At 54.5% G+C, this 27,070-nt stretch overlaps 1 protein-coding gene and 1 non-coding gene across 6 annotated transcripts in view; one reads left to right on the forward strand and one right to left on the reverse strand.

The window, feature by feature from the left end:
- Positions 1–6,589: 6,589 nt before the first annotated feature.
- On the reverse strand, positions 6,590–6,661 carry TRNAG-UCC (transfer RNA glycine (anticodon UCC)). Its single transcript has one exon. It is a non-coding gene; the product is annotated as a tRNA-Gly (tRNA).
- Positions 6,662–6,904: 243 nt separating this feature from the next.
- Positions 6,905–27,070, forward strand: part of DPP9 (dipeptidyl peptidase 9) — a 37,931-nt gene continuing 17,765 nt past the window's right edge. For 3 of the 5 annotated variants that reach the window (XM_060415561.1, XM_060415564.1, XM_060415565.1), the window contains exons 1-10: positions 6,905–7,084; positions 8,031–8,084; positions 10,702–10,789; positions 14,501–14,754; positions 20,059–20,171; positions 21,225–21,398; positions 21,541–21,709; positions 22,482–22,595; positions 24,879–25,007; positions 26,478–26,539. In XM_060415561.1, the coding sequence (XP_060271544.1) occupies positions 10,734–10,789; positions 14,501–14,754; positions 20,059–20,171; positions 21,225–21,398; positions 21,541–21,709; positions 22,482–22,595; positions 24,879–25,007; positions 26,478–26,539 (1,071 nt within the window). In that variant the 5' untranslated portion in view covers positions 6,905–7,084; positions 8,031–8,084; positions 10,702–10,733. Of the gene's footprint in view, positions 7,086–8,030; positions 8,085–10,701; positions 10,790–14,500; positions 14,755–20,058; positions 20,172–21,224; positions 21,399–21,540; positions 21,710–22,481; positions 22,596–24,878; positions 25,008–26,477; positions 26,540–27,070 lie in introns of all 5 variants that reach the window. The other 2 variants (XM_060415562.1, XM_060415563.1) reach the window with 2 other exon arrangements.

The following is a 27,070-nucleotide window of genomic DNA, read 5'->3' on the forward strand; positions in this document are numbered from 1 at the left end:
TGGTTCCAACACCTAGGGAATAAATAGTTTAAAAATATTTCTCCATGGCAAAAAACAAGTGAACGAGGTTGTTTATGAAATTAATCTCTCTGTGTGTCTGTCTCCCCAGTACACTGATTCTTGTGTAACTTGAGTCACCAAGCCTAGTTTCCCCATCTGTAAAATGGACTAACGAGAGTTACGATAAAGAAATTATGGAAATACGTAGTTCAGGGACTTCCCTGGGGGCATGGTGGTAAAGAATCTACCTGCCCAGGCAGGAGATGTGGGTTTGATCCCTGGTCTGGGAGGATCTCACATGCCTCGGAGCAACTAAGCAGGTGTGCTACAGCTACTGAGCTTGTGCTCTAGAGCCCACTGACGCCTGCGCGCCCTAGAGCCCGTGATCCACAAGAGAAGCCAGCGCAATGAGAAGCCCTCGGCCCCAACTAGAGCAGAGTCCCCGCACTCTCTGACTAGTGGAAAGCCCGTGTAGCAGTGAAGACCCAGCACAGCCAAAAATAAATAAATACATAAAATTATTTAACAACAACAACAACAACAAAAATCTAGTTCAGGACCTGGAACCTTAACTATCATTATTTAACTACTAGTTAACCAATTCATTAGCTAGAAGTTCGCTATCACAATTTTTGTAAACAAATTTCTAATCGAAAATGTGATTGATCCCTGGTCTGGGAACTAAGATCTCACCTGCCAAGTGGTGCAGCCAAAAAAAAAAAAAAGAAAGGTTTTTGCAGCAGAGCCACGATTCTTCTATCCCACAAGTTTTTCTGTATGTTTGGAATGGTTTCCAAAATAGAGATACAACTTGTACACAAGCTGAGGAGTAGAAAGTCAGTCTTGCCCAAACCCCAGCCAGCCTCCAGGAACCTCTCACCCAGAGGTCATAGGCAGTGACCCTTGCTGCCCATTTCACAGGCTCCTTCCAGGGCTATTTTGTGGGCACACCCCACAGTGTTCATATACATTTGTGTCCTTTCTGGGTTGTGATTATTTTGATAAATGCTGGTATAGGCCATATCGTTCCCCAGACTGCCCCAGTTCAGAACATAAAGGGTCTTCTCATTTATCACACAGCTGGGGGTGGACAACTTATACTGGATCTTAACTGTCACACATCGGATCATCAAGCTTTATTGTGGCATATGGAATCTAGTTCCCTGACCAAGGATCGAACCCAGGGCCCTTGCATTGGGAGCACGGAGTCTTAGCCACAGAGCCACTTGGGAATCCTGGTTTCTGTTCTTTCGCCCAGAAAGCTCTTGGTCTACTATGTCTTAATATGCTCTTGAATGACCCTGGTAGGGCCCAGGCCGAATGTTCTAGTGGCTGATTCCTGTTCAGTGAGCTTCTATTTTCTCTTTAGTCGTCTTGATTACCTTGAACTTCATCTAGGTAGTATGCAGTCTAGTTTTGTGCCATGAACTTTGGAGCCAGACCACCCGTCTTTGAATCTCTAGTCTATCATCAAGTCGTTGTTGTCTAGTTACTAAGTCGTGTCCGACTCTTGAGGCACCATGGACTCTAGCCCACAAGGCTCCTCTGTCCATGGAACTTCCCAGGCAAGAACACTGGAGTGGATTGCCATTTTCTCCTCCAGGGGATCTTCCCCAACCCGGGGACTGAAACCATGTCTTCTGCATTGGCAGGCGGATTCTTTACCACCCGGCCGCCTGAGAAACAACGGAGTCTATCATCTACTACTTACAAGCTGTGTGACCTTGGGCAAGTTACTTAACCTCTCTGTGTCTTCTTGAGCATGTTACTAAACTCTCCACGCCTGGGTCTCTTCACCCATTAAAAAGGGGGCAGCTGGGGTGGGGGTTTATTTATTTACTTGGCTGCGCCAGATCTTAGTTGCGGCACGTGGGATCTAGTTCTCTGATCAGGGACGGAACCTGGGTCCCCTGCATTGGGAATTTGGAGTCTTAGCCACTGGACCACTTGGAAAATCCCCTAAAAGAGTGTAAAATGTAACATTTTCTTAGAAAGGTTCTCAGCTCACATTTGCTGGAGGTACAAAGGGATCGGTTGCAGGCAGCCTTTACAAGAGATGTTTCCCAGACTGGAAACATTGAATCCTTACCCACTTCCCTTCTTTCTTTCCTCTTTCCTCTTCTTCCCTCTAGCCTTCCTGAAGGCCCCTGGAAGGCTGAGCACTTTGGTAGAATAGACTCTGCCTGCTCAGGTTGCCTGCTTGGGGACAAGGACACTTCTGCAAGTACTGGGGGTGGATGTTAGGGGAGGGAAATCTGGGCCTCAGTGAGGAGCTGGAAGGAAGGATGGGATGTGTGGCAGGAAGGGGATAATGGTGGGGTGGTATGGATAATGCAAGGTGCCTGTGGTCTGGGCTCCTGCTGACACCTAGTGGAAAGATGAAATTATCGTCTTTTACATTCGAGGCACTTGAGTTTCTAGCCTCCTCAAGGACATCTGCTGGACACAGACTCAGGGAAGGGGAGCGACTTTCTGGGCGTCACACAGCAGACTAGCTGCCTTGAGTCAGTTTGAAGGACACAAGAAATGATTTTTTAATGAATTCCTTCAGTGAGCTTTTTTAAATGAATGTTTTATTTTTATTTTAAAAAATTATTTATGTTTTGGCTGGGCTGGGTCTTCATTGCTGTGCTCAGGCTTTCTCTAGTTGCAGCAAGTGCGGGCTGCTCTCTAGTTGGGGTGGGTGGGCTTCTCGTTGAGTGGCTTCTCTTGTTGCAGAGCACAGGTTCTAGGCATGCAGGCTTCAGTAGCTGTGCACGTGGGCTTAGTTGTCCTGTGACACGTGGAATCTTTCTGGACCAGGGATGGAACCTGTATCCCCTGCATTGGCAGGCAGATTCTTTTTTTTTAAATAATTTAAAAAAATTATATATTTTTGGCTGTGCTGGGTCTTTGCTGCTGTGCGGGCTTTTATCTAGTTGCAGCGAGCAGAGGCTGCTCTTCATTGCACTGCGCAGGCTTCTTATTGCAGTGGCCTCCCCTCATTGTGGAGCACAGGCTCGAGGGCACCGAATTTCAGTAGTTGCAGTTCCCGGGATCTAGAGCACAGGCTCAATAGTTGTGGCCAATGAGCTGAGTTGCTCTGCGGCACGTGGGATCCTCCTGGATCAAGGATCCAACTAGAGTCTCCTACATTGGTGGGTGGACTCTTCACTACTGAGCCACTAGGGAAGCTCCAGCAGGCGGAATCTTAACCACTGGACCTTCAGGGAAGTACAAGAAATAATTTTAAAGAAGGTTTGCTTTTTGTTGTTTTTTGTTTTTGTTTTGTTTGCAGATAAGTGACCTCTCAGACCTCTCAGGAAAGAACAGGCTTTGCAAGGTTTTGTCTTTCACCAGGAAGCCCACCTGTGGTACTCCATCCCCATAACCAGGTATTTTCACGCCATCCCTTGGTATTTTCTCTCCTCTGAGTAGCTATTCATTTGTTCGTAATTTCAACACATATTTCCTGAGCCCATAGTGACATGTAGGGAACAAAATAGACTTAAACAAATAAACAAACAAGTAACAACAACAAAACCCCTGAACTGGTAAAGCTTACAGTCCAGTGGGGAAGACGGAGGAGAAAGAATTAAACAGATCTACATATGCGGTTGTTTCAGAGACCGATAAGTCATTGAAGGAACAGTGATGTGATAGGGACTGAATTTATGGCTGCCAAAGTTAGGGGAGAAGATTAAGGTTAGCTGGGCTCAAGGTAAGCCCCTCTTCAGAAGTAGCATTAAGACCAAGACTTGGAGGAGAAGAAGGACTGAGCCCAGGAAATAAGTGGGAAAACGTGGCAGGCACAGCTTGTGCAAAGCTGTATGGTCCTTGGGGCAGGACCATACCTAGTATGATGGAGGGACAGCGAGCAGGCCCATGTGACTGGAGCAGTGTGAGGGGGAAGGAGAGAAGCAGGAGAGGAGGGCAGGGAGAGGATGGGGCAGGTCGTGCCGGACCTTATGGGCCGTGGGAGGATGTGGACTTTTATTCCAAGGGAAATGGGAGTCCTGGAGGGCTGTGGGCAGAGGAGGGGTGGGGCCTGAGTCAGGTGCTCACAGGTGCAGTAGCTGCTGCAAGAAACCACATACTGTGGGGGTTGAGAGGATGCAGGTGACCACACTGGTCCACGTGGGACATGAGGGGGAGGATGAGAGAGATGGTCGCATAATAAGTAGTCAGCAAATACTTGTTGAATAAATGAATAGATGGAATACTATGCAGCTGTCAAAAAGGATGCTGCAGAAGAATTTTTAATGGCAGGGGGAGGTGTAGTTGGCAGAATAATGCCCCTCACAATGTTCACATCCTAATGCCCAGAACCTAATGCCCCGATGCTCCCTTCCATGGCACAAGGGGCTTTGCAGGTGAGCTTAATTTCAGGGTCTTGAGCTGGAGCGATTTTTTGCATTATCTGAGTGGGCCTACTATAATCAAACGGATCCTTGTAAGGAGACGAGGGGACTTCCCTGAGGGTCCAGTGGCTAAGACTCCATACTCCCAAAGCAGGGGGCCCAGGTTCAATCTCTGGTCAGGGAACTAGACCCCGCTTGTTGTGACTAAGAGTTCACATGCCACAACACAGATCAAAGATCTGGTGTGCTGCAATGAAGACCTAGTGCAGGAAAAGGAAAGCTGTATGCTTCTCAATGTGATTTAAAAAAATTATGTATTTTGCTGTCCCGTGTCTTACTGCAGCATGTTGGAACTTTTACGTGCCGCAGCATGTGAGATCTAGGGCCCTAACCAGGATCAAACTGGGGCCCTGCACAGGGAGCTTGGAGAGTTAGCCACTGGACCACCAGTGGAGTCCCTCAGTATGTTTTAAGTAATTTTTAATAGCAAATCCCCCCCACCTCGAGCCTATGTTGAAAGTGTTATCGATATGTTTGCTTCCATTAAACACAGAAACATAAAATTATAAGTTCTTAATGTTGTGAATTTTAATATACCTACTTTTAAGTTTCAATATTTTCAATGATATTCTGGGGGGGAATTAGGACTTTAAAATATGTAAAACCAGACATAGAAGGGCACACATTTTTGTTTTTGCCTCACATTGCAATACAGCTTGGTACTACTACTACTACTACTAAGTTGCTTCAGTTGTGTCCAACTCTGTGCGACCCCATAGACGGCAGCCCACCAGGCTCCCCCGACCGTGGGATTCTCCAGGCAAGAACACTGGAGTGGGTTGCCATTTCCTTCTCCAATGCATGAAATTGTGAAAAGTGAAAGTGAAGTCGCTCAGTCGTGTCCGACTCTTAGTGACCCCATGGACTGCAGCCCACCAGGCTTCTCCATCCATGGGATTTCCCAGGCAAGAGTACTGGAGTGGGGTGCCATTGCCTTCTTCGACAGCTTGGGAAGACACTGCCAAAACCTGTCTTGATTTAATATTTTGATATTTTGTCCTCTGTGAGGTTGCTTTTTGCCATTAATTTGATATTAATATCTTAGGATAATGTATTACAATATTATTTATCTTGATTGTTGAGTTTTTTAGAGCCACCTTAATTTTTGCACCTGAGGTCTGTGCCTCACTTTCCTTCTTCTAATCCTGGCCCTGCAAGGGGCAAAAAAAAAAAAAAAAAGGAGATTTTACAGTAATCTGAATCTAAATCCTTATGATTACCTCCCTTCCTTCCACTATCTCTCTTAAAAAAAGAAATGCTCTAAAATGAGTTAACTCCAGTTAAGATGAAAACTCATTTAAATTATCTTCAATTAACTTCTTTCTATGTCCTGATTTTTTTTCCCCCTTCCAAATTCGATGTACCCAGCAGTGAGATCTTTTACAGAAAATTACTATAGAAAGTGGTTTGGGCTGAAACAGCATGGTTAATATTTGTAGACAGGAAAGGGTTTCGAATAAGGATCTATGAGACGAACTAATGAAACGTTGACTTTAGGATGGGTTTGGGAGAAATTTCTGTCTTGGATTGTTTTAATAGCGTGTTTGTGCTTGTTGAGAGGGGGTTATTTTCCTCCTTCTAGCTTCCATGGCATCAGGCAGAGTGATGGGACATTTAGGAAGAGTGAAATCAACGTGGGGGGACCGAACCAAACAACAGTCATTTCAGGAGCTACAATGTAACAACTTCTGTAACATTGTCTATAATAAACTCAAGAAGTGTGACTCTTGTCCGTTTCCCTAGTGTAGCGGTTATCACTGTCACCTCCCACAAGAAAGATCCCTGGTTCAAAACCCACATGGAAACACTTAGATATCTTTACTGCTGCTGCTGCTAAGTCGCTTCAGCCGTGTCCGACTCTGTGCGACCCCATAGACGGCAGCCCACGAGGCTCCTCTGTCCCTGGGATTCTCCAGGCAAGAATACTGGAGTGGGTTGTCATTTCCTTCTCCAATGCATGAAAGTGAAAAGTGAAAGTGAAGTCGCTCAGTCGTGCCCGACTCTTAGCGACTTTAAAATTTACTACAATAGAAATTCAGATTAGGCGCTTTTAAATTTTCTCCTTGTTTTTTTAAAGCTATTCAGGAATCGTAGAAGTTATTGCAAAGTAATAGAAATACTAGCTTGATGTTTAGGAAATTTTAAATAGACAGTAAAAGAAGCTGTTAAAAAAGTACAAAACTAACTGCTGCGTTGGCCGGGAATCGAACCCGGGTCAACTGCTTGGAAGGCAGCTATGCTAACCACTATACCACCAACGCCCGAGCAAGCAAAGGTTTCTCACAATGCCCTTAGTAAAAGTATTAGCAGTTTGGTTGGGTGATACCAAGTTACCAGGGGTGTCTCTTCCCAGTGTCCCTTCCTCGCAGAGGAAGACGCCACCCGTGGCACGTCTCACCCCACTTACTGCGGGGGGGCCCTGCTGACGCGTCTCCCCCAAGCGCCCCGGGCTTCTTGGTACCGGCCGGGCCGCGACCAATCCCAGGCCGCCGCCTGGGCCGCTCGACTTCCGGGTCAAAGGGGCCTGGGCTGCCGGGTACCCCGTGTCCGCCGGCGCCGCTGTGCCCCGCGCCCGCCACTTCCGGGGCCGCAGTCCCGGGCATGGAGCCGCGAGCTTGAGGTGCCGCCGGCTCCGGGACGCCCTGCCCAGCCCGGCCGCCGCCCTCGCGCCGGCCCCCAGTCCCGGTGAGCAGCACCCCCACGCCCCGTCCGGCCTCGGCCGCAACCCTGACCCCGCCATTGACCCGCCCCGCTTCAGTCCCGGCTCTGGACCCTACGTGGAACGGCCTCCCCGGGGCCCTCCGTCCCCGCCTCCGCGCTCCCCGGCCCGGCCGTTGCCCGTACGCGCGGTTCCTCCAGTCCCCGCCTCCGTTTCCCCTTCGCCCCGCTTCTCTCCTCACTCCTCGCCCGCCAGTTCCCTCCGCTTGCCCGGCCAGCTCTCAGTCTCTCCTCTGCCCGGCCTGACCCGACGTCCTCTCCCATCCCGTTGCTACCCGGGCCACCAGGCTCTGACCCCTTTCCCGGGGTGGCCGCACTCAATAATGCCTTCTCTTTCCCGTCGGCTCTGGAGGTCCCCACCTTGTCCTCTCTCTATGCAGACACATACGACCTATATGAGAGCAGAGGCCACCGCCCCGCCCTGCGTCCGGCCCCCACCCCTTCACCCCACATCCCCACTGGGTCCAGCCCGCTTCCCTCAGCCTCCTTCCCAGCCCTGTCCAGCCATCCACCCTCTTCCAACAGAGTCTTGACACTTCCCCATCTGTGCGGCAGAAGTGGCCACTGTTCCCTTTGAGCGCATCCCTGCCCCGGCCTGTGAGGAGGTCACTTGCCTGAGCGGCAAGCATAAACCGTTACAGGAGCTGGGACTAAAAGCCCAGGAAGGGTGCAGTGTGGTCACCAGTCCCTGTAGTCCCTTGCTGGATCCTGGTCGAATTGGCGCCTGGTGGCAGGACTTTCCTGCGGGGTGTGGTCCAGGGTGTGCACACAGCGCTGCGGGGCTGTGAGGCATCAAGATCTACTGGGTACAGTGAATCAGGCCCAACCACTGGGGACTCGCCAGTGGCAGGAGTGTGAGGGGGTTAGTCCATCTGTTAAATCGCCACGTTAACGACATATTTACTCTGTCAGGGTCTGTGAACCACATCTGCAGCTGAAATGGAGGCTCTCTGGACTCTTTAGAAGGTCAGTGGGGTGGGGTGGCTGGACTGCTGGGTATGGGTGAGTGGGATTTATTTGTCTGTTCCAGGATATAGAATCTGGGAGGAAGTGGTTTTGTACAGCCCTGGAGGACAAGTTAGCCTGGCCCCAGGCTAGTGGCTTCAGCTTTGCTCTGGTTGGAGACTTTTCTTTCTATCCAGGAGGAGAAAAAAAGTATTTGGTGGATGTGTGGCTACACATGCAGACACACACACCATGCCCACCCTCCACCCCTGACTCTCCATCTAAAAGGGGGCCTGGCACTGGGTTCTGGGATGATGTGGATTCTTGCTCTGAAAGGGGCTTGAGTCCAGTTCTCCTCTTGGAGATTTTAAGTAACTTGTTACTTTGTTATTAAGTACTTGTTATTTAAGTAACTATTGATTTTAAATAACTTGTTCAGATGACAGTATTAGCCGCCCTGTGGTTTCTATGTGTGTGATTTTAACCCCTGTAATCTCATTCAGTCCTCACAGTAGTATTAGGCGTTGGTCCTGTTTTACAACTGGGGAAATTGAGGCACAGGGATGTTAGGCGACTCCTTCAAGGTCACAGTGGTGGAATCAGGATTTGACTCCAAATCTCTCTGACACCAGAGCCCACGAGTAGTGGAATCAGGATTTGACCCCAAATCTCTCTGACACCGGAGCCCGCAGTTTTTGTCCCTGATCTGTGGTGAAATCAGTACTGCTTTCTAGTGACATTTTGCTTCACTTCTGGGTGATTCTCTATCCTGGGACCAGGCGCTGCTTTCTTTTTCTCTTTCAAATATTTACTTGGTTGTGCCAGATCTTCACTGTGGCATGCAGGATCTAGTTCCCTGACCAGAGATCGAACTCAGGGTCCCTGTGTTGGGAGCACAGAGTCTTAGCCACTGGACCACCAGGGAAGTTCCACTGCTTTATTTTTCTTTAACCATCGGGGCACCTGTCTTGTCAAGAAGGTGGTGGAATGCCCCCCACACCAACGGTCCCTTTGACTTCAGACAGCATTCAAGTGAGGACAAGGACGTGTTCATTCAACCTGAGATGTCTGTTGAGTGCATCATGTCTGTCAGGACTACAATAGGAAGAGACAAGTGAAGGTCTGCCTCCATGGAGCTGACATCCTGTTGGGAGCGGTCATCTACCCAGAGAGGGGTTCTCAGCCTCAGCTCTAGTGGCATTAGGGGCCAGATTATTCTTTGCGTTGGGAGGGGGTTTATCCTGCTTATTGTGGGGGCTTAGCAGCATCCTTGGTCTCTACCCACCAGATGCCAGCCACCTGCCTCCCAGTCCTGACAACCAAAACTGTCCCCTGGGGACACTGGGCCTCGTTGAGACCCGTTTGCGTACCAGGATCACCTGACCTGCAGAGGCCCTGGGAGGCTGCACACATCTAAGCACACAAACAGAGAAGGGGTGACTCACAGGCCCTGGGGGCCACCCTGGTATACCACCTAAACCACAGGTGATTTACTTTGATGTCTAGTGTGAGTCTAAGAATGTTACTCAGTTTTTGCCCCCCAGACAGTAAACACAGAGTTTCTCCCCCTTGGCACTTAGGACACTGAGACCAGATCATTCTTGGAGAGAGTGGGGGTGGGCTCTCATGGACACCATAGGGTGATAAGTAGCATCCCAGACCCCACCGACTGGGTGTCAGTAACCCCCCCACACACCATCAGAACAACCAAAAATGTCAACAGGCATCACCAAAGATGCCCTGGACAAGGGTGGAGGGCAAAAATTACTCCCACTGAGAACTACTGTCTTAGAATGAGTGTCTGCAGAAATGCCCAGGCATTGAGATGGGGCTGACAGGGTAGCACTCTGGACCGAGTGCCAGGAACGACCCCTGAAGAGCTGATACTGGGACCCGAAGGACTAGAGGGAGCAGGTCTTACAAAAAGCAGGGCAGGGGTGTTCTAGGCAGAGGGACTAGGGAGTGCAAAATCCCGGAGGTGGGCTTGCCTGAATGTTTAGGGAGGTTGAGGCCAGTGTGGCTGCAGATGGTGGTCAAGATCTGGGAGGAATGGGGTTGGAACAGCCATCGGGGAGCAACCACAGTGGGGAATGTGGGTTTCTTTGATTCCCCAAAAGTGCAGTGGGTGGTATCTCCCTAGTCATGTGAAACTCGGGTCTTCTCAGGACTCTCAGCTGGGGAGAACTGCCCGCTTCCTGGCAAATGCCTGGATAGGCCTTCAGATTTCTAACATCAGCCCCGTGAGAGGGACTTCCCTGGTGGTGCAGTGATAAAGAATCTCCCTGTATATGCAGGAGATACAAAGACACAGGTTTGAGCCCTGGGTCGGGAAGATCCCCTAGAGAAGGAAATGGCTGCCCACTCCAGTATTCTTACCTGGAGAATCCATGGACAGAGGAGCCTGGTGGGCTACAGTCCATGGGGTGGCAAAGAGACACGACTGAGCATGAGAAGGCCCTGGTTTTTTTTTTTTTTTTGGTCACCCCACATGGCATGTGGGATCTTGGTTCCCCGACCGGGGATCACACTCGAGCCCACTGCACAGCCAGGAAAGCCCTGAGAGGGCTGCGTTTGAAGGGGAGGAGGCCTCGCCCCTCCACACTGCCAGAGCTGCAGCCCTGTGGCCTCCCCCTCGCAGGCTCACCCTCCCTGAGGCCAGCCAAGTGGTTAATGCGGAAGGTTAAGAAGCTGCGGCTGGACACCGTGAACGCAGGACATTGGAGAAGGTAAGGGGTGCTTGGGGATCCCTGGTCAGTGGGGATATCGCAGAGGTTCCCGAATTTCTAATGGAATCTTAGGTCTGGAGGGCCTAAGACAAACCTTGGCGGTCCCCAGGTTTCTGGTTTTCCCCAAGGTGTGCTTCTGGCTCTTCTGTGAGGGTGGCAGTGTGGGCTAGCAGGGTTGTTCAGCCTCGGCATTTGAAAAATATATTTTTATTTATCTGGCCATGCCGGGTCTTAGTTGTGGCCTTCAAAGTCTTAGTTGTGGCATGCGGGATATAGTTCCCTGACCAGGGATCGACCCCGGGCCCCCTGCACTGAGAATGTGGAAGTTCCAGCCTTGGTATTTTTGCCACTGGGCTAGGTCCTTCAGTGTCTGCCCTGGCATGGCAGGAGTGGAGCATCCACCCTCACCCCAAGTCATGACAACCCCAAGTGTCCCCAGACATCACCCAGTGTTGGGAGGAGACTGAGAGCTACTGGCCAGATGGTCAGGATGTGGGCTTGGGGCTTCTGCCCTTTTTTGTGGGGAAGGTTGGGTGGGCCACTTGACCTCAGAGCCTGCTTTCCAGTCACCTTTAGAGAAGAGCCCAGAACTCACTTCCCAAGCTTTCAGTGAGGATCAAATACAGTTATCCTCACAAGGCCCAGTCACTCGTCTGTTCCACATGTGAGGCTTGGCACGAGAGGAAGGGACCGTGAAAATTCCTCAGCTGAGCCGATCTCTGTCAGCATCGGTTTTCTGATCCGCAGGCTCACCTGCTTTCAGTGAATGCGAGGATCAGGGCAGGGGTGGGCAGGAAGGGAGCAGAAGACGGTTCTGGAAGACAGGGCCGGCCTTAAGTGCGTGATTTGTTACCCAGAGGCGGCCCTGAGTTTGTGTGGTGCCTGCGCATTCGGGCGCCAGTGCACAGTGGGGCTGGAGTCTCCTCTCCCCTGTGCACCAGGTCTGGGGCGGGCGTGGGCTGGGCTGCCCACGGACTCGCAGAAGCTGAAGGCCTGGGAAGTGCTAGGGGTGGCCCTCATAGAGCGGAGGATGGCTTGCTGTTTCCAGGCAGCCCCCAACAGGAGGGGTGTTATGCGGTCCCTGAGGCCACTCCCAGGCGTTTCTGGAGTATGGTGGCCCCGGGCCCCACCTCCCGTCGTCTGGCTCCTCCTGCCTTCTTGCCTTCCGCCTGCTTCCCTCATCACCTGGGACTCTGGCTGATACCCCAGGGGCAGGTGGTTCCAGCTTGAGAAACGCCGGCTCAGTCATATCTCAGAAGCCGAGCGGGCCTTGACAGCGTCCCTGCTGGCAGGCCCCGACCTAGGTGCTGGTGGTGGTGTGGGCTGTGGGCCGTCCTATCGATTGGCAAAAAGAAGGCGTGGGTAGGTCTGGCCTAGGTGGCTTGGAATCCACTTTCATTTCCCCAGCTGTGTAAACTCTTGACTCAAGAAGCCGAGCCCCAGCTGGCGCTGAATGAGGCAGGGCCGGCACAGGCTTGCTTCCCGAGGGCTGCATTCTGTTCACCTGTTCCCCTCTCCGAGCCTCTCTTTCTGCCCCGGGGAGGAGAGAGGCGAGCCGAGGGCCAGGGCCCGGCAGCAAGTGTTGGCCTGCCTGCGAGCTTGGGCTGCTGAGCCACGTCTAGAAGGTCCTCCCGATGTTTCATTTCGTTTCTCATCTCCTGGATCGTGTTTTTGCTTCCTGGGCTCTCTGCACTGATCGGAGGCAAGATCATTTTTATTTTCCTTTGCCGTGGATATAAGCCGTGAGATTCTATGAGGGTTTTTGCCAGGCTTGCTTTCTGCCTCTGGGGTCCCCCATGGGAGCACCCGAGGCCAGTTTGTTTTTCTGCCGTGATTACAGCTGGAATTGTGGCAGCGTGGGGCTGAGGGTGGAGGGGTTTGGCAGTTAGGGGACTTGCCCTGCCTTGGTTTTCTGAGCTTGTTGCCAACAGTGCTGGGGCTGTGTGGGCTCTGTAGCGCCCAGCTGGTCCTGGCCCGGCCCCTTCCCAGCACCGCCCATGGCCCCTGCTGCCCTCGAGGTGAACAGCAGCTCTGTGGCAGGCCAGGACAGGCCATGGGCGCCCCTCGGCAACGGTGCTGTCCTGCCAGGGTTTGCTTTATTTGACCTGAGGGCCCCAAAAGGCTCTGATGGCCTGTGGTCCATGTCTTCAGAGCTAGCGTGGGGGCAGCTGAAGTGTCTGGGGGGCAGGCCATGTCAGTTTGTTGCCCTTCCCCCAGCTCAGCTGGGTCAGAAAGGACCAAGCAGGGGCCCAGTTGGAAAGAAGAGTCTGAAGATCAGCCTGCAGTGGGTGCTCAACAGCCGTGGCTGCCTCCCCATGTCTCTTTCTTCTGTTGCCTCTCACAGCGAGCAGGGATCTCGTACTAGCAAGGGGCAAGGCCTTCTGGAAGTCTTAAGGCCCCCAGGTGAAGGTGGAGCCCTAGCTCTGTCCACGACTTCTTGAAAACCAATTCCTCCTACAAGGGAATATGTACATGTGTCCACAGAAGCACTAATCCCAGAGGATGAGGTATCCCGGAGTCTAAGCAAGACCTTTGGCTATTTGGTGCCCTCACAGGAAATCCAGGCTGGCCTGCCCATGTTGGCTGGCCTCACCAGATGACCCTGGCTTTTCTAGAACCAGGTCACCGAGGCCGTGTTTAGATTTCCATAAAATAAATATTTGCCTGGCCAGTCTAGTTCAGTCAAGAAGCCGCAAGTGCAGGGGGTGAGGAGGGTATTACACAGCAGCAACCTTCCCTGGAGTGGGTGGAGAGAGCAGAGTGGCCTCTCGGGAAGCGGGTGCCTGTCCATCCTCTCACCTGAGGCTCTCTGATGACCAGCAGATGTCTGCCTGGCTCTCTGAGCCCCTCTGGTGAGACAGGACAGCTTCCCCTGCTGCCTGGCGAGCTGACAGCATGAGCCACAAGATTTGCCCACCTGCACCTTAGGCTCAGTTATTGGGGAGTGAGAGTGTCTCCCAGTGGAGATCATCACTCTGTGGCTCTCCAAGGAACGCTTCCTGTGCAACAGGGGCCGTGTGAGTTTCCAGGAACACTGCCGTGGCCAGGACAGACAAGATCGGTGGGTGGGGTGGGCGGGGGTGGCCGAGCAGGAACAGGCAGGGGATCCGTAAACAGTCACCAGCGGGCAAGTGAAAGATGGATGGACAGTTTTGGTCCAGATGGCCATCCACAGCCCTGACAGACACGCTGAGATCTGATTAGAAGCTAGTCCAGTGTGGAGTGGGGCAGAGGTGTTCCAGGCAGAAGGACAGCACAAAGGCTGTGGAGTGGGAAGGAGCCTGGCTTGTTTGCAAAGCTGAGAGAAGGCCTAGATTGATGAAGGCGGGTGAGGTTTGAAGGCCTGGCAGAGGTCAGAGGACAAAAGCCAGCAAAGGCCCTGTGAGTGCTTGGTTTTATCCCAGGTGAGTGCAGGAAACCAAGGAAGGGTTTTAAGTCGCAGGATCAGATTTGCAACATGTGCGAGGTTGAGCTGGGAGACAGTGGCAGTGTTTCAGCCAGGAGGTGCTGGTGGTGGGGGTCTGTGGGTTCGTGGCTAGAAAAAAGTGGAAGAATTTGAGGCGTCCTCAGGGGCGGGGCAGGCTGCCCAGGGTGGGGCCTAGCCAGGGGAGTCGGTGGTAGGGGCAGCTTGTGAGCGGAACTTGGATGCCACCCTGCTTCTCACCATCTTCCCGCCTGTCCTTCCCTCCCTACCCCCCCCCCTCCTCGTAGCTTCTCGCTGAATTCCCAGGGGGTGGAGAGGATGGCCACCGGCGTGCTGACGTCTGAGCGGGGCGACGCGGCGGAGACGGAGGACCCGGCGTCCCGCTTCCAGGTGCAGAAGCACTCGTGGGAGGGCCTCCGCAGCATCATCCACGGTAGCCGCAAGAACTCGGGCCTCGTGGTCAACAAGGCGCCGCACGACTTCCAGTTCGTGCAGAAGACTGACGAGTCAGGCCCCCACTCCCACCGCCTCTACTACCTGGGTGAGGCCCTGGGCTCCCCGCCCCCACGCCTTGTTGCCAGGCCAGCTGTTGCGCCGTCCCCTCATCCCCAGAGGTCAGCCAGTCCAGTGAGTCAGAGGGTCCAGAGGGCTGGGCCTGAGGCAAGCTGTCTGCAAATGGTGTGGTCCCACATGACAGCTGTGAACAGTGATAGCCTGGGGCAGGGTCCCCCATGGCCTCAGCCGTGTGGTGGCCAACACAGAGGGCAGTCCTGCCCCATCCGTGCAGCAGCTCCAGGTTTGGGCCTGGTAGGTGGGCCCACGGCCCTGAGATTGTTTCCAGTGCCTGTAAGCTAGGCCCGCCCCCTGAGTCACTTCCCAGCGGCCTGGGCTGGGCTGGGGTGGCTGCTGAGCAACGTGACTCCCCACAGTGGGAGTGGAAGGTCACTCCTGTGGGGGCCTGCCGGCTCGTGGTGTGTTGAGAGGAACTCGGAGGCTCACACAGAGGTGGCTCGATTGCATCACCGTGGGCGGGTGGTTGGGGGTTTGCTCTCCCAGCCCTGGATCCCCGGATAACCATGTCAGTTGCTGCTCACTTCCACCTCCTGGGGTGTGCCTCGATGCAGGGCTTCCTATGTCATCGGCAGTTACGTCTGCACTTGTGTTCCCCGCTGGCCTTCGGGGCATGGTGTGGCCTCACACACACCTATGGCCTTGACCGCCGCCCCGGCCTGGCTCCTAGGAGGTGGATGACAGATAACCTGTTGAGCAAATGAATATTGCCCAGGGTCTTCCAGACCAAGAAGGAACGGCACCAGTCCTGTTCCTTTGGACATAGCCTGACCTGTGATTATTGATCTGAGGCAGGTTTTTAACCCCAGCTCTGGATCTTTGGGGCCGGGTCACCCTCCACATACCCTCAGCCTGACCCTAGTCAGCCCTCGGTCAGTATTGGAATGAGTGATGGAGCGAAGGTACAATTGGAGGTCACCCCCCGCCCCATGCTGCCCCGACGCCAAGACCCTGACCAGCGCTGCCCTCACACCAAGGCCCGTGACAGTGACTGCGGGGGCTGCCCTGCTGGATGCTCTCCCTCCCTGCAGAGGCCCACGTGGAGACCAGATGGCAGTTTGGCAGGCGGAGTCAGAGAGAGGAATGGTCTAGAAGGGTCGGTGAGCGGCGGCCGGCTGTTTTTAGAAATCCGGTTGTGCTGGTGTACGGCCACGCCCGTGGGTGTGCGGACCATCTCAGGCGGCTTTCGAGCGTAACTGGGACAGAGGTTATGTGGGCTGCACAGCCAAAAATACTTACTGTCTCTGGCCCCTATGGGAAAAAGTTTGCCAGCTCTAGCCTAAGAGAGATTAGGGCGGGCTTCAGGTTTCATTTATCCCTGGGAGAGGAAAAAGAGAGGACTGAATGTGGCCCAGACTCTGTGACTGTGGCAAGCTACAGCCTCTCTTTTTCTTTTTCCTGTGGTTCCATGGTCCCCAGTCCCTCCCCTGTCCTGCATGCAGTCTCACTTGGGTCCCTAGCTTGCTCAAGTTCAAGTTGCCCTCCCAGGTCAGGGTACTTGTATGAGTGTCCCAGGACAGCTGCTGACACTAGTGACCACTGACTTGGTGGTTTAAAATGACAGAAGCGTATTTCGTCTCAGTGCTGGAGGCCAGAAGTCTGAAATCAGTTTCTCAGCCGAGAGCCGGGCGTCTGCAGGGCTGGTCATCTTCCTGAGGCTCAAGGGGTAGGGGATGTGTTCTTTGCCACTTCCTGCTCTTGGCAGCCATTGGCATCCTTGGCTTGTGGCTGCATTGCTGCAGTTTTTGCCTCCCTGGTCACATCTCACCTGTGTGTCTGAAATCTCCTCACCTCCCCCTTATCAGGCTCATTAGGGCCCCCCTGCATAATCCAGCCTAATCTCCCCAGCTCGAGATCTTTACCATAATCCCAATGGTAAAGGCCCTCTTGCCAGGCAGGTACCATGCTCACCAGCTCCTGGAGTTAGGATCTGGGCGTCTTTGGGAGCCACCATTAAGCTAACCAGAGCTGCCGAAAGGGCAGAAACGCTCTGAGTTACTCTGAGCCTCATAGTAAAGACGTGGGTGTCAGGGACCTCCCCCAGCCTGCCCCGTGCCTCCCAGCACAGAAGCCTGAACTAAATGGAGCCCAGGCATCCACTGCATGTGTTTCTCTCTGCGGCTCCACCCTCACTTCCCACCTGCCTCATGCTGCCACACTCCCAGGGTCACGCGTCTGGTTCCGGCCACCAGCAGAAACGAACCACCTTTCTCTGAATATGATTGGTTCCATGTACGTCAGATGTCTGCTCGTCTGGTCAGCCTCAGCCTGTGCACCGGTCTGGGCCTGGGGTTTGCAGAAGGTTCTGAGAGCCCATCCCAGGGGTGTGGGCCAGCTCCAGACAAGGGCGGTAGAGCCACTGAAACCCTGAAACATCCCTAGAACAGCCCAGAGCCATCCCGCTTCTCTTGGGCTAGATCACCCTTGAGCTGATCCAGTCTGTATCACTCAGCACCCTGGGGTGCCCTTGACCTCACGTCACGTCCAGGTTCCTGGATCAGGTCTCCCCCGAGCCCCCATGTATTTATAGCTCAGTGCTGGGGGAGTGCTGGTAGTAAGACAACGTTGATGGATTGAACAGAAAGGACCTCCCAGGTTGATGCCCAGCCTGTGCTGGTGCTCTGAGCAAGTGGCCTGTCCCCCTGCTCCTCTGGGATCCCTTCCTCCCTGGTGGGCCCCATCACCACCCTTTGGGAAGTCTCTCTTGGAGCCCAGTGCATGTGGGACAGGGCAGAGAAGGGAATGTGCCCGCTGCTGTCCTGGAAGACGGGCTCCGGTTCCAGGGCTCCACTGCTCCTAGTGGGTCGGCTCTTCCCTGCTGCAGATGGGTGTCACGTGTCCAGCGGAGGAGGGCACAGGGCCCCAGGTGGCTCTGGGGGTCCCTTCAGGCATAAAAGATCTCTTGTGTTCTGTGTCCAGGTCCTGGGGTCCCTGACATGCCGGGGGGCTTTGGGATCGGGTGTTGAGATGGTGGAGCTGGTAAGAGAAGTGACAGCAGAAGTCAGTGGCCGTGCTCAGCCGTCCCAGACCCTCGCTGTGCACACCGATCCCCACCAACGCCAGGGCCTGGGCAGCTGCTTCAGGGGATGTGCCAGAGCGCATGTCCCTTTTCATGTCAGTGCTTATTAGACAGTGGGGAGGGGAGGCGTCTCTGGTGTTCTTCGGTAGGGCTGCACCACCAACTTCCTGTCTGGAAGTCTCAGGCTCCCAGAGAGCCTATGGTCCGGGGCTGTTCAGAGCCCATGGTGCTTGGTTGAGAATGGCCACCTGCCCCCTCCCAGCTATCCACACTGGCCCCGACACTGGGCCTTGTTTGTTGTTTAATTGAGAAGTAATTCACGTCCCATCAAATCCCTTCTCTTAAAGGCAGACAGCACAGTAGTTTTGGGTATAGTCAGTCACAGGATTGCGCAACCATCCTCACTGTCCAGAAAATTCCATCACCCAAGGCAATCCTCATCCCTGTGAGCGGTCACTCCCCATCCCTGCCCTCAGCCCCAGCAACCACTGACTTGCTTCCTGTCTCTGGACTTGCCTGTTTTGGACATTTTACAAGAGAGGAGTCACCTACCACATGATTCCCGTCCCCACTTGTCTTGTGAACTTGGGAAGGAAGATGTCCCAATGGGTGGCCTGGGTGGGTGGTATAGAGTCTGTGTCTCTAGCTGAGAGTGAGTCTAGCTGCAGCAGCTTAGAGCAGCAGTTCCCAACCTTTTTGGCACCAGGGACCAGTTTCATGGAAGACAGTTTTTCCACCGACTGGAGGTGGGATGGTTTCAGGAAGATTCTCATGAGGAGCTTGTAACCTGGGTTCTTCTCGTGTGCATTTCACAGTAGGATTTGCTCCTGAGAGACTAATGCCGCTCATCTGACAGGGGGCAGGGCCCAGGTGGTAACACAAGCAATGGAAGTGACTGTAAACCCAGATAAAGCTTTGCTCACTAGTGCTCCCCTCCTGATGTGAGGCCTGGTTCCAAACCGGGTTAGGGACTCCTGGCTTAAAAGTCCTCAGATGTTGAATTGTGAACACTTCTCACTTGTACGTCCAAGTTGGCTTTGCATTTTCACTTCTTTACCAACTATACTTCATGAGCAAATTGTCACGAGTCGAAAATACAAGTCGCTTGCTGTATTGAGAAGCTACCTGTAAGAGTTACTGTGGTGGGATGGGTATTACTTATGAAGCTCTGTTTAGCTCTAGAGGCACCAAACTTGGGGCCCCAGCCTCCAGTCTTAGAAGTGAGGGTGCGTATGAGGACAGGAGACCAGTTCCAAACCCAGCCTCCCTCCTGGAAGAGTTTGGGATTGAAAGGCGTCAGAGAGAGGCGCCCGCTCTCTGTGATCCATTGTCAGTCATGGTCCCTTCCTGGGCCACAGCCTGCTTCCAGGGAGCCCTGCCTCAGTGCCCCAGCTTGGCACCTGGAGAGCGGGGACCCCCAGGCTCCCCGGGAGAAGCATCCTGCTCCCACAGCCATCATGCCATTGTCCATCAAGGCAGAGCCACTCCAGGTCGGAAGGTGTGTCCTTGCCCTGTTTGCCGCTGTCTGTGCCGAGCACCCTGTATTCCTTCCCTCACTCACCCACACAGAGTGTGGCTCTCCCCAGGCAGCCACTCTGCTCTGCAGATCAGCGGCTCTCAGTCAGGCACTCCTGCCCCAGGAGACCATGCTCAGTCGTGTCTGGGGACATCCTGTGGTTGTCACACTGATGGGGCTCTTGTCATCCAGTGGTAGGGCCAGGGAGGCTGCTTCACACCCTCCAGTCCCTAGGATGGCCCCGCAGAAGCAGACCAACCTGGTGTCAGCCCTGCAGAGGGGGAGGGGCTGGACTGGAATACACTTCTCCCTGTCATTCTGGAGCTTTGCCCTTCCTTTGATCTGAGACTAATTCCTGGCCTTTGCAAGAGCCTATCATAGTAGAGCAGGATACATGACCGGAGCCCAACCTGTGGGGAGTCGGGAATTACTGACCCCCTCATTTTTTGTTCTCTTGGGTGCTTTTTGTTCAGTAACTGAGGCTGACATGTTTGGCTCTAACATTTCAGGTGGAAGAGCCTGCTGCTCCTGCTGGCCAGTGTAAATTCTGTCTATGGATTCTCTGGGGAGGGACATGTGGCCAAGGGGCTGGAGAAGCAGGAGAAGCCAGCCGGGCCCAGTCCCAGGAGCTGTGCGGAGTCTAGGTCCTAGGTCCGTCCCACCTGAGGCTCTCTTCTAGCCCTGAGCTAGGCTAGAGTTGGCACAGGCGCCCACTCTGCTTTTTTTCTCTTCCCTACAAGGGATGCCTTATGGCAGCCGAGAGAACTCCCTCCTCTACTCCGAGATCCCCAGGAAGGTCCGCAAGGAGGCGCTGCTGCTCCTGTCGTGGAAACAGATGCTGGATCACTTCCAGGTAAGCCCCGTGGTTGAGCCAGGCCCTCCCTGTGGCTGAGGCGGGCAGGTGCACTTGGCCTCTGAGGGGTCCCAGCCTTTCCCCCTAGGAGGAGTGCCCGGCTCTGGACACCTGCCTTACACCTGCCCTCCCCTTCCCCTGGGGCACCCAAACCGCAGCCCAGGCTCGTGATGACAGCGCCTGCTGGAAGCACCTCTCCCTTTAAAAGCCTCATCTAAAGGGTACGAGTAACTTGGGCTTGAGGCCCTTTTATAGACTTTTAACTAATGACCCATGTGGTCCAAGTCGTCTTGCTTCCAAAGAGGATGTGGCTGGTGAGTGGGAGAGAGCCTTCTGTACTGGTTTACGCTGACTGCTTTTGGATCATAGACATATGACAGTACTCCAGGGAGAGGACCCATGCAGCCCTCTCCTCTTTGCTTGTCGCCTGTCCTGGACAGAAGTTGCCAAGCCCACCAACTCATTTGCATGGTTTTCCTTGCAGCAGGGGTGGGGATGGGGGGTGCTCATTTTGCTTTGGATTCTGCTCTTTAAAAACACATTTCTGGGGTCTCTCTTCTGCAGTCCAGTGGTTAGGACTCCATGCTTCCACTGCAGGGGGCAAAGGGTCAGTGTCTAGTCAGGGAACTAAAATCCTGCAGGCCTTGCAACACGGCCAGAGAAAAAGAAATTTAAAAAATAAAAAATGTGTTTCTTCCTTTTAATGTTTCTCTGAATTCCTACGTGATGTTCAGAATTCTCCACGGGGCAGCTACATGGTGTCCCCCATAATGCACCTGCTCACCTGCCCGCTGCCTCCCCACCCCAGGTCAGGCATCTGGGTGGTCCTGAATCTGCCCGTTCCCTCCCCCACACAGAGACTGGGGACATGTGGTGGTGGGTGGAATGAGCTCAGATGTTCTCGCAGGAAGGGGCTGTGATCGAATACGGAGGGCGGGGTTCTGTAGGGTGTTACTGGTTGGGGGCCCGGCCCCATCTGTCTGGGAGAGAGTTGGTGGGGAAAGGGGGCCAGGGCCTCAGCTGCTGACACTGATGTCCCCCTTGTGTCCCCAGGCCACACCACACCACGGGGTCTACTCCCGGGAGGAGGAGCTGCTGCGGGAGCGGAAACGCCTGGGCGTCTTCGGCATCACCTCCTACGACTTCCACAGCGAGAGCGGCCTCTTCCTTTTCCAGGCCAGCAACAGTCTCTTCCACTGCCGGGATGGCGGCAAGAATGGCTTCATGGTGAGCTGCACTCGCTGGTGGGGAGGGTGTTGGGGGGGATGGCAGCAAGAATGGCTTCGTGGGGAGCCGCACTTGCTGGTGGGGAGGGCGGGGGTATGGCTGGGGCCTCCCACCCTGCTGAGCCAGGCCTCTCTGTCTGCAGGTGTCCCCCATGAAGCCCCTGGAAATCAAGACTCAGTGTTCGGGGCCACGAATGGACCCTAAGATCTGTCCCGCCGACCCTGCCTTCTTCTCCTTTATCAACAACAGTGACTTGTGGGTGGCCAACATTGAGACGGGCGAGGAGCGGAGGCTGACCTTCTGCCACAAGGGTGAGGCCAGGCGGCGGGTGGGGTGGGGTGGACGCGGGGGCAATGGGAACACCACCACCGCTACCTATCAATCCCCTCCCTGTGTCCCTATGTGGAGGGTGGGGTGGATGGGAACCCGCTGCCCCTTGTGGTCAGTCCCCACAGCCACCACTCCAGCTTCTGCTGGAGACCCCTGCCCCACCATGCACCCCCACCAGACCACTAGCACCTGCTCAGAGCCTGGTCTCCAGGCCACCACAACCCCCCAGCCCACCCCCACGGTAGCCCCACAAAGTCCGGCTACTTGGCTTTCCTCTGTGTGAATCACCCAGGCCATGGGGGCCTGGCCTGCCCGCTAGATGCTGCCCATCTCAACCTTCCTACCCCTGCCTTCCTGTCCCCCTCCACGCTTCCAGCCCAGAGCTCACCAGACCCGGGCTTGCCTCAGGCCCCTGCCTGCCCGGTGTGATGGCACCCCTGTGTAGACACCTGTGGAAATCCGAGGACTATGGCCGATCCCTGCCTACCATCCTGCCCCAGGTCCTGGTGCCCTCTTGATAAGCCTGAGCTTCTCAGCTGGGGCGACTGGGACACTGGCCATGTGCTGAGACATTGTTAGCTGTCACAACGGGGCAAGGGTGTACCTGGCATGGAGTGGGTTGGGTGGCGATACTGCTCTACACCCCATGGCGCCCAGTACAGCCCCCAGGATGGCCCCCAATGTCAGCAATACCAGGAGAGCCCCTCCTCTGAACCAGACCCCTCGTCTCCCATCTGGCTCTGCCCTCTCCAGGCTTGTCTAGTGTCCTCGACGACCCCAGGTCTGCGGGTGTGGCCACCTTTGTCATCCAGGAGGAATTTGACCGCTTCACTGGCTACTGGTGGTGCCCCACAGCCTCTTGGGAGGGTAAGTGCCTCTCTGGTTTAAAAACACTTGTGCAGGGGACTTCCCTGGTGATGCAGGGGTTGAGACTCTGCGCTTCCACTGCAGGGGATACGGGTTTGATCCCTGGCTGGGAAACTAAGATCCCTCATGCTGCAAGATGCTGCAAAAAAATACACACACTTCTGCAAATGCTCTTCTGTTAACAGAAGCACAGTATACATGCTAGTCTGCCCTTCACACTTTTCGTTTTAAGATCAGCCTCAGCCAGCTTGCTGGCGACACTCAGGCTGCTGTTACAGAATACCGCGGCCAGGGCAGCTTATAAACAACAGGTGTTTATTTTCACTGTTGCTGGGACCGGGAGTCCACGACCAAGGCAGATACGTTGTCTGGTGAGGAACTTTCCCTAGCTTCCGGGTGCCATCTTATCTCCCTGAAGGGGCAGGGAGTTTTCTGGGGTCTCCTTTTTGTAAGGGCACTAATCCCCTTCATGAGGGCTCCACCCTCATGACCTGATCATGTCCCAAAAGCCCCACCTTCCACTACATCACACTGAGTAGTGGGGAGTTAGGATCTACCATTTGAATTCTGGGAGGGTGCACACATTCAGTCCGTTGCAGTCAGAACACAGAGAATCAGTCCTCTACCTGTGGATGTCTTGGGTGCCACAGCTAGAGAGTAGCCCCACTAGCTGAAACTTGAGAAAGCCCACTTGCAGCAGTGAAGACCTATCACAGCTATAAATTAATTTAAAATAAAGAGGAAAGAAAAGAAAATCCTGCCTTAGAGAAATTCCCAGCTGGAAGAGAGATGAGTTGAAGCTACATGCACCTAGAAGTTTGGTGGGGTTTGCCAACAAGTTAGGAAGAAGCCAGAGCAGTGGGCCCTTTTGTGTCTGTTTTTCTTAGCTGTGCCTAAGGCCAGGATGTGTCACCTTTTCCCTGTTCAGCAGAGCACACTCTGTCTTCTGAGTGAGGGAGCAGTCATTTCTGGGGCCAGTGAGTAGCATCAGACCTTCCACAGCATGAGTAGAACTGGCCCAGGCCTCCGCTGCTAGGAGTCCCTCTGACCTGAGCGCCAGTGGGCATGGGGCCACAAAACCCAGGATCCTGGGGGCCAGGCATCGGTGTCCACCACCCCAGCCATGCACCACCCTATCCCGGCCATCCACTGCCACCTTTACGTCAGCTCACCTTTTCCTTAAGTTGATTTGCAAAGAAAACTTCATGGTCCAACCATGAATACAAGCTTGGCCTGAAAATTGTGCAGCGGGGAGAAACCAGTGCCGTACACTCTAGCCAGCACCCAGGCAGAGAGGTTGGATTGTCAGGGTTGGGAAGGCTGCTGGCACTCCCGAGACCTGGCGGGGATCGGCATGTTTCTGGGGAGGACACTGTCCACACTCCTCCATCTGGCCAGTGTCTTTCACCGCCGCAACACCTGGTGTGCCTGAGGCCCACCGGGGAGAAGGGCTCCAGGTCAGAAGTCAGGGTCGGTTCAGGTCACTCTGCTTATGCCTCTGCCTGGCAGAAGCAGGTGACTGTCCCACCCTTCGATTTCATGGTCTATAAAATGAGATTTTCTCCCCTTGTCCCTGTGGGCATGGAGGTGGGTTTCTTCTCTGAGGGGGGCTGTGGTCTCCTGAGTTTTCATGACAACTACAGATGTCTCCAGACATGGGATAGGTCCCTTGGGGACACAGAATGACCCCTGCTGTCATCCGCTGGCCTTGATGATGTCAGGGTTCTCACTCTGCTATTCTCAGCAGCTCAGAACCCCTCAGATAGGGTCTGCCGCGTGCAGGACCTCAGGGGCACTCACTCCGCTTGCTGTAACCAGCATCCTACAGAGCACATGTGGACATCTGCAGGCCAAATGGGCTTAGCCACATTTGGTGGATGATGTTGGTCCACCCTAGCAAGTTAGATGAGGGTATAAGATGCAGAGGGGACCCATCTCAGCAACTGAAAAAGGAATGGCTATGGGCTCCATCCCTTGACCTTGGCACTGGCAGCCCCCGTGCCACTTGCAGCTCCTGGCTACTCGCTTCCTTCTTGTGACAGTGTTCACAGCACCCTTTCTTGCTCCAGCCCCAAATGCTGGTCTGCTCGGGTGAATGTGACCAAGTCCCACAGATGGGGCAGCTTGGACGTCACAGCTTGAAGGCTGGACGTCCTAGGTGGAAGCATTGGCAGCTTTGGGTGTCCTGGCCCCACCGTGGTGGAGCAAAGTCCTGTGTGGGCAGGAGTCGGGGACAGCGGAGGGATGCCTGGCACCCTCAGCAGGGGCCCGGCTCCCTCCCAGGGTCAGAAGGCTGCAAGACGCTGCGGATCCTGTACGAGGAAGTGGACGAGTCCGAGGTGGAGATCATCCACGTGCCCTCCCCTGCGCTGGAGGAAAGGAAGACGGACTCCTACCGGTACCCCCGGACAGGTGAGGGCCTGGGATAGGTCAGGGCCCAGGAGAGGTCAGGGCAGCTTGGAGATGTCTGAAGCCTCGTGGAACCCGGTGAGGCACCAACCAGGATGGGCCCACAGGACCCAGGCAGGGACAGACCCAGAGAAGCAGGCTGGGTTCGGGAACAACAGCCGGGCCAGCGCCACCATCAGCGGTGACTGGCGTCCTGCCTTGGGGCCCAGGAGACGACAGGCGCCCTGGGGAGGTGGTAGAGGTGCGGCCCTCTGAGGGCGCATCGGGCACTCACTGCCTTGTGAGAGCGCAGTTCGCCCCATGTCTCAAGAGAAGCCAGGAATCCAGACTCACCCACAAAATCTACCAGTTTATATTTTTTAACGTGGACCATTTTTAAAGTTTTTATTGAATTTTTTTTTTATTACATTGCTTCTGTTTTATATTTCAGTTTGGGGCCAAGAGGCTTGTGGGATATTAGCCCCCTGACCAGGGATCAAACCTGCACCCCCTGCATTGGAAGCTCCGAGTCTCAACCCCTGAACCACCAAGTCCCAGAAATCTACCAATTCTTAAACATGTCTCAAATTATTTAAAAATACTTTTAGCAGGACTTGCCTGGCATCCGGTGGTTAAGACTGCCTTCCAGTGCAGGGGGTGCAGGTTCGATCCCTGGTTGGAGAGCCAAGATCCCACTTGCCATGCTAGGCACAGTCACACAACTTTAAAAAAGGAAAACAAACTTGGTGAGCCACACAGAATACTCATGCGGGCCAGGTTTAGCATCTTTGGGGCCCCCGTGGAAGCCTCCGAGAGACTTGTTCCTGCCGACTGTGGGCTGTGCTAGGCAGAGCCTTCCTGGGGAAACTCCTAGGTCCTGGTGTGAATGGGGAGGTCAGTCTTTTCCTTCCATTGCTGGAAAGGTGAGGAAGCGGAGCTCCAAAATATCACCTGCTGGAGCGCTAGAGCCATGGGCCAAAGCTGAGACGTGTCATAGGAACTGAATCCCGCCCTGGAGAGCCTGTCTCGGCTGCCCCAGCCTATCGGCTGCCTGCCTCCTGACTGCTGAGCACCAGCTGTCGCCAGATAAGGGCCCTGTTTGTGCGTCATGGGGGCTTTTATTAGGGGCATGTGCCGAACTTGCACCCGGCTTTCAAGGTCTCCCAAGGTAGGGAGACATCTTCCTCCTGTTTCATGTCCCCCCATGACCCCCGACCAGCCCAGGCCTGATCTCTGTTCTTACACAGGAAAGATGTAGCCACATCACCTTTGGGACCATGGTCCAGGCTCACAGTCACTCCTGCCTGGGGGGGCCAGAGAGGGTGACACACCCACAGAAGGACCTCTGGACAGTGGGTGTCTTCCTCCCCTCCCCCCATGTCAGCTGGGTCACAGCCTTGGAACATCCCCTGCACCCCCCCAGCCAGCGCTCCAGCACCTGCTGTCAGCTCTCTTGGTCCACCTGCCAGGTCCACCTTGCTTTCATTTCTGCAGGCAGCAAGAACCCCAAGATCGCCTTGAAACTGGCTGAGTTCCAGACCGACAGTCAGGGCAAGGTAAGTGTGGCACCTGGAAGAAGCCTCCAGATGAGGGGAGGCCGGGGTCTGTGCTGGGAGATCAGGTGGCCCCTCAACCCCCACTCCAGGGCAGGTGCTTCTCTGGCCAACTGAACCCAAAGAGGCTTCACCCGGAGCCCTGGCTTCCAGGCCGCACCCTTCCCCCCCATCACCCTGAACCGGGACTCAGACAGGGAGTGGCCCTGAGGTGCAGAGAGGGGGACCCCTGTGAGTGAGCTTCGAGTGGAGGCCCTGCAGGGGTTGGGCTGCCCAGAGGGCGGGGGTGCAGTCACCTGGGGGACCTGACCTTCAACCAAGGGTATCCCTGCCCCCACCTCTGGGCAGTTCATCTGTCACTTCAGCAGACGCATCAGTGTTCCAGATCCTTCTCTCTGTCACCTAATCAGCCTCACAGATGGGGGTCCTCATCACCCAGGAAGTCACTCCTCAGGATCCATAGCCAGGATGGCAGAGGAGGCTATGGGGAGAAGGGTGGGGGCGATGCCCAACTCCATGTGAGGATGTCGGGGG

Source organism: Ovis aries, chromosome 5, assembly GCF_016772045.2.
Source record: "Ovis aries strain OAR_USU_Benz2616 breed Rambouillet chromosome 5, ARS-UI_Ramb_v3.0, whole genome shotgun sequence".
Taxonomy (NCBI): domain Eukaryota; kingdom Metazoa; phylum Chordata; class Mammalia; order Artiodactyla; family Bovidae; genus Ovis; species Ovis aries.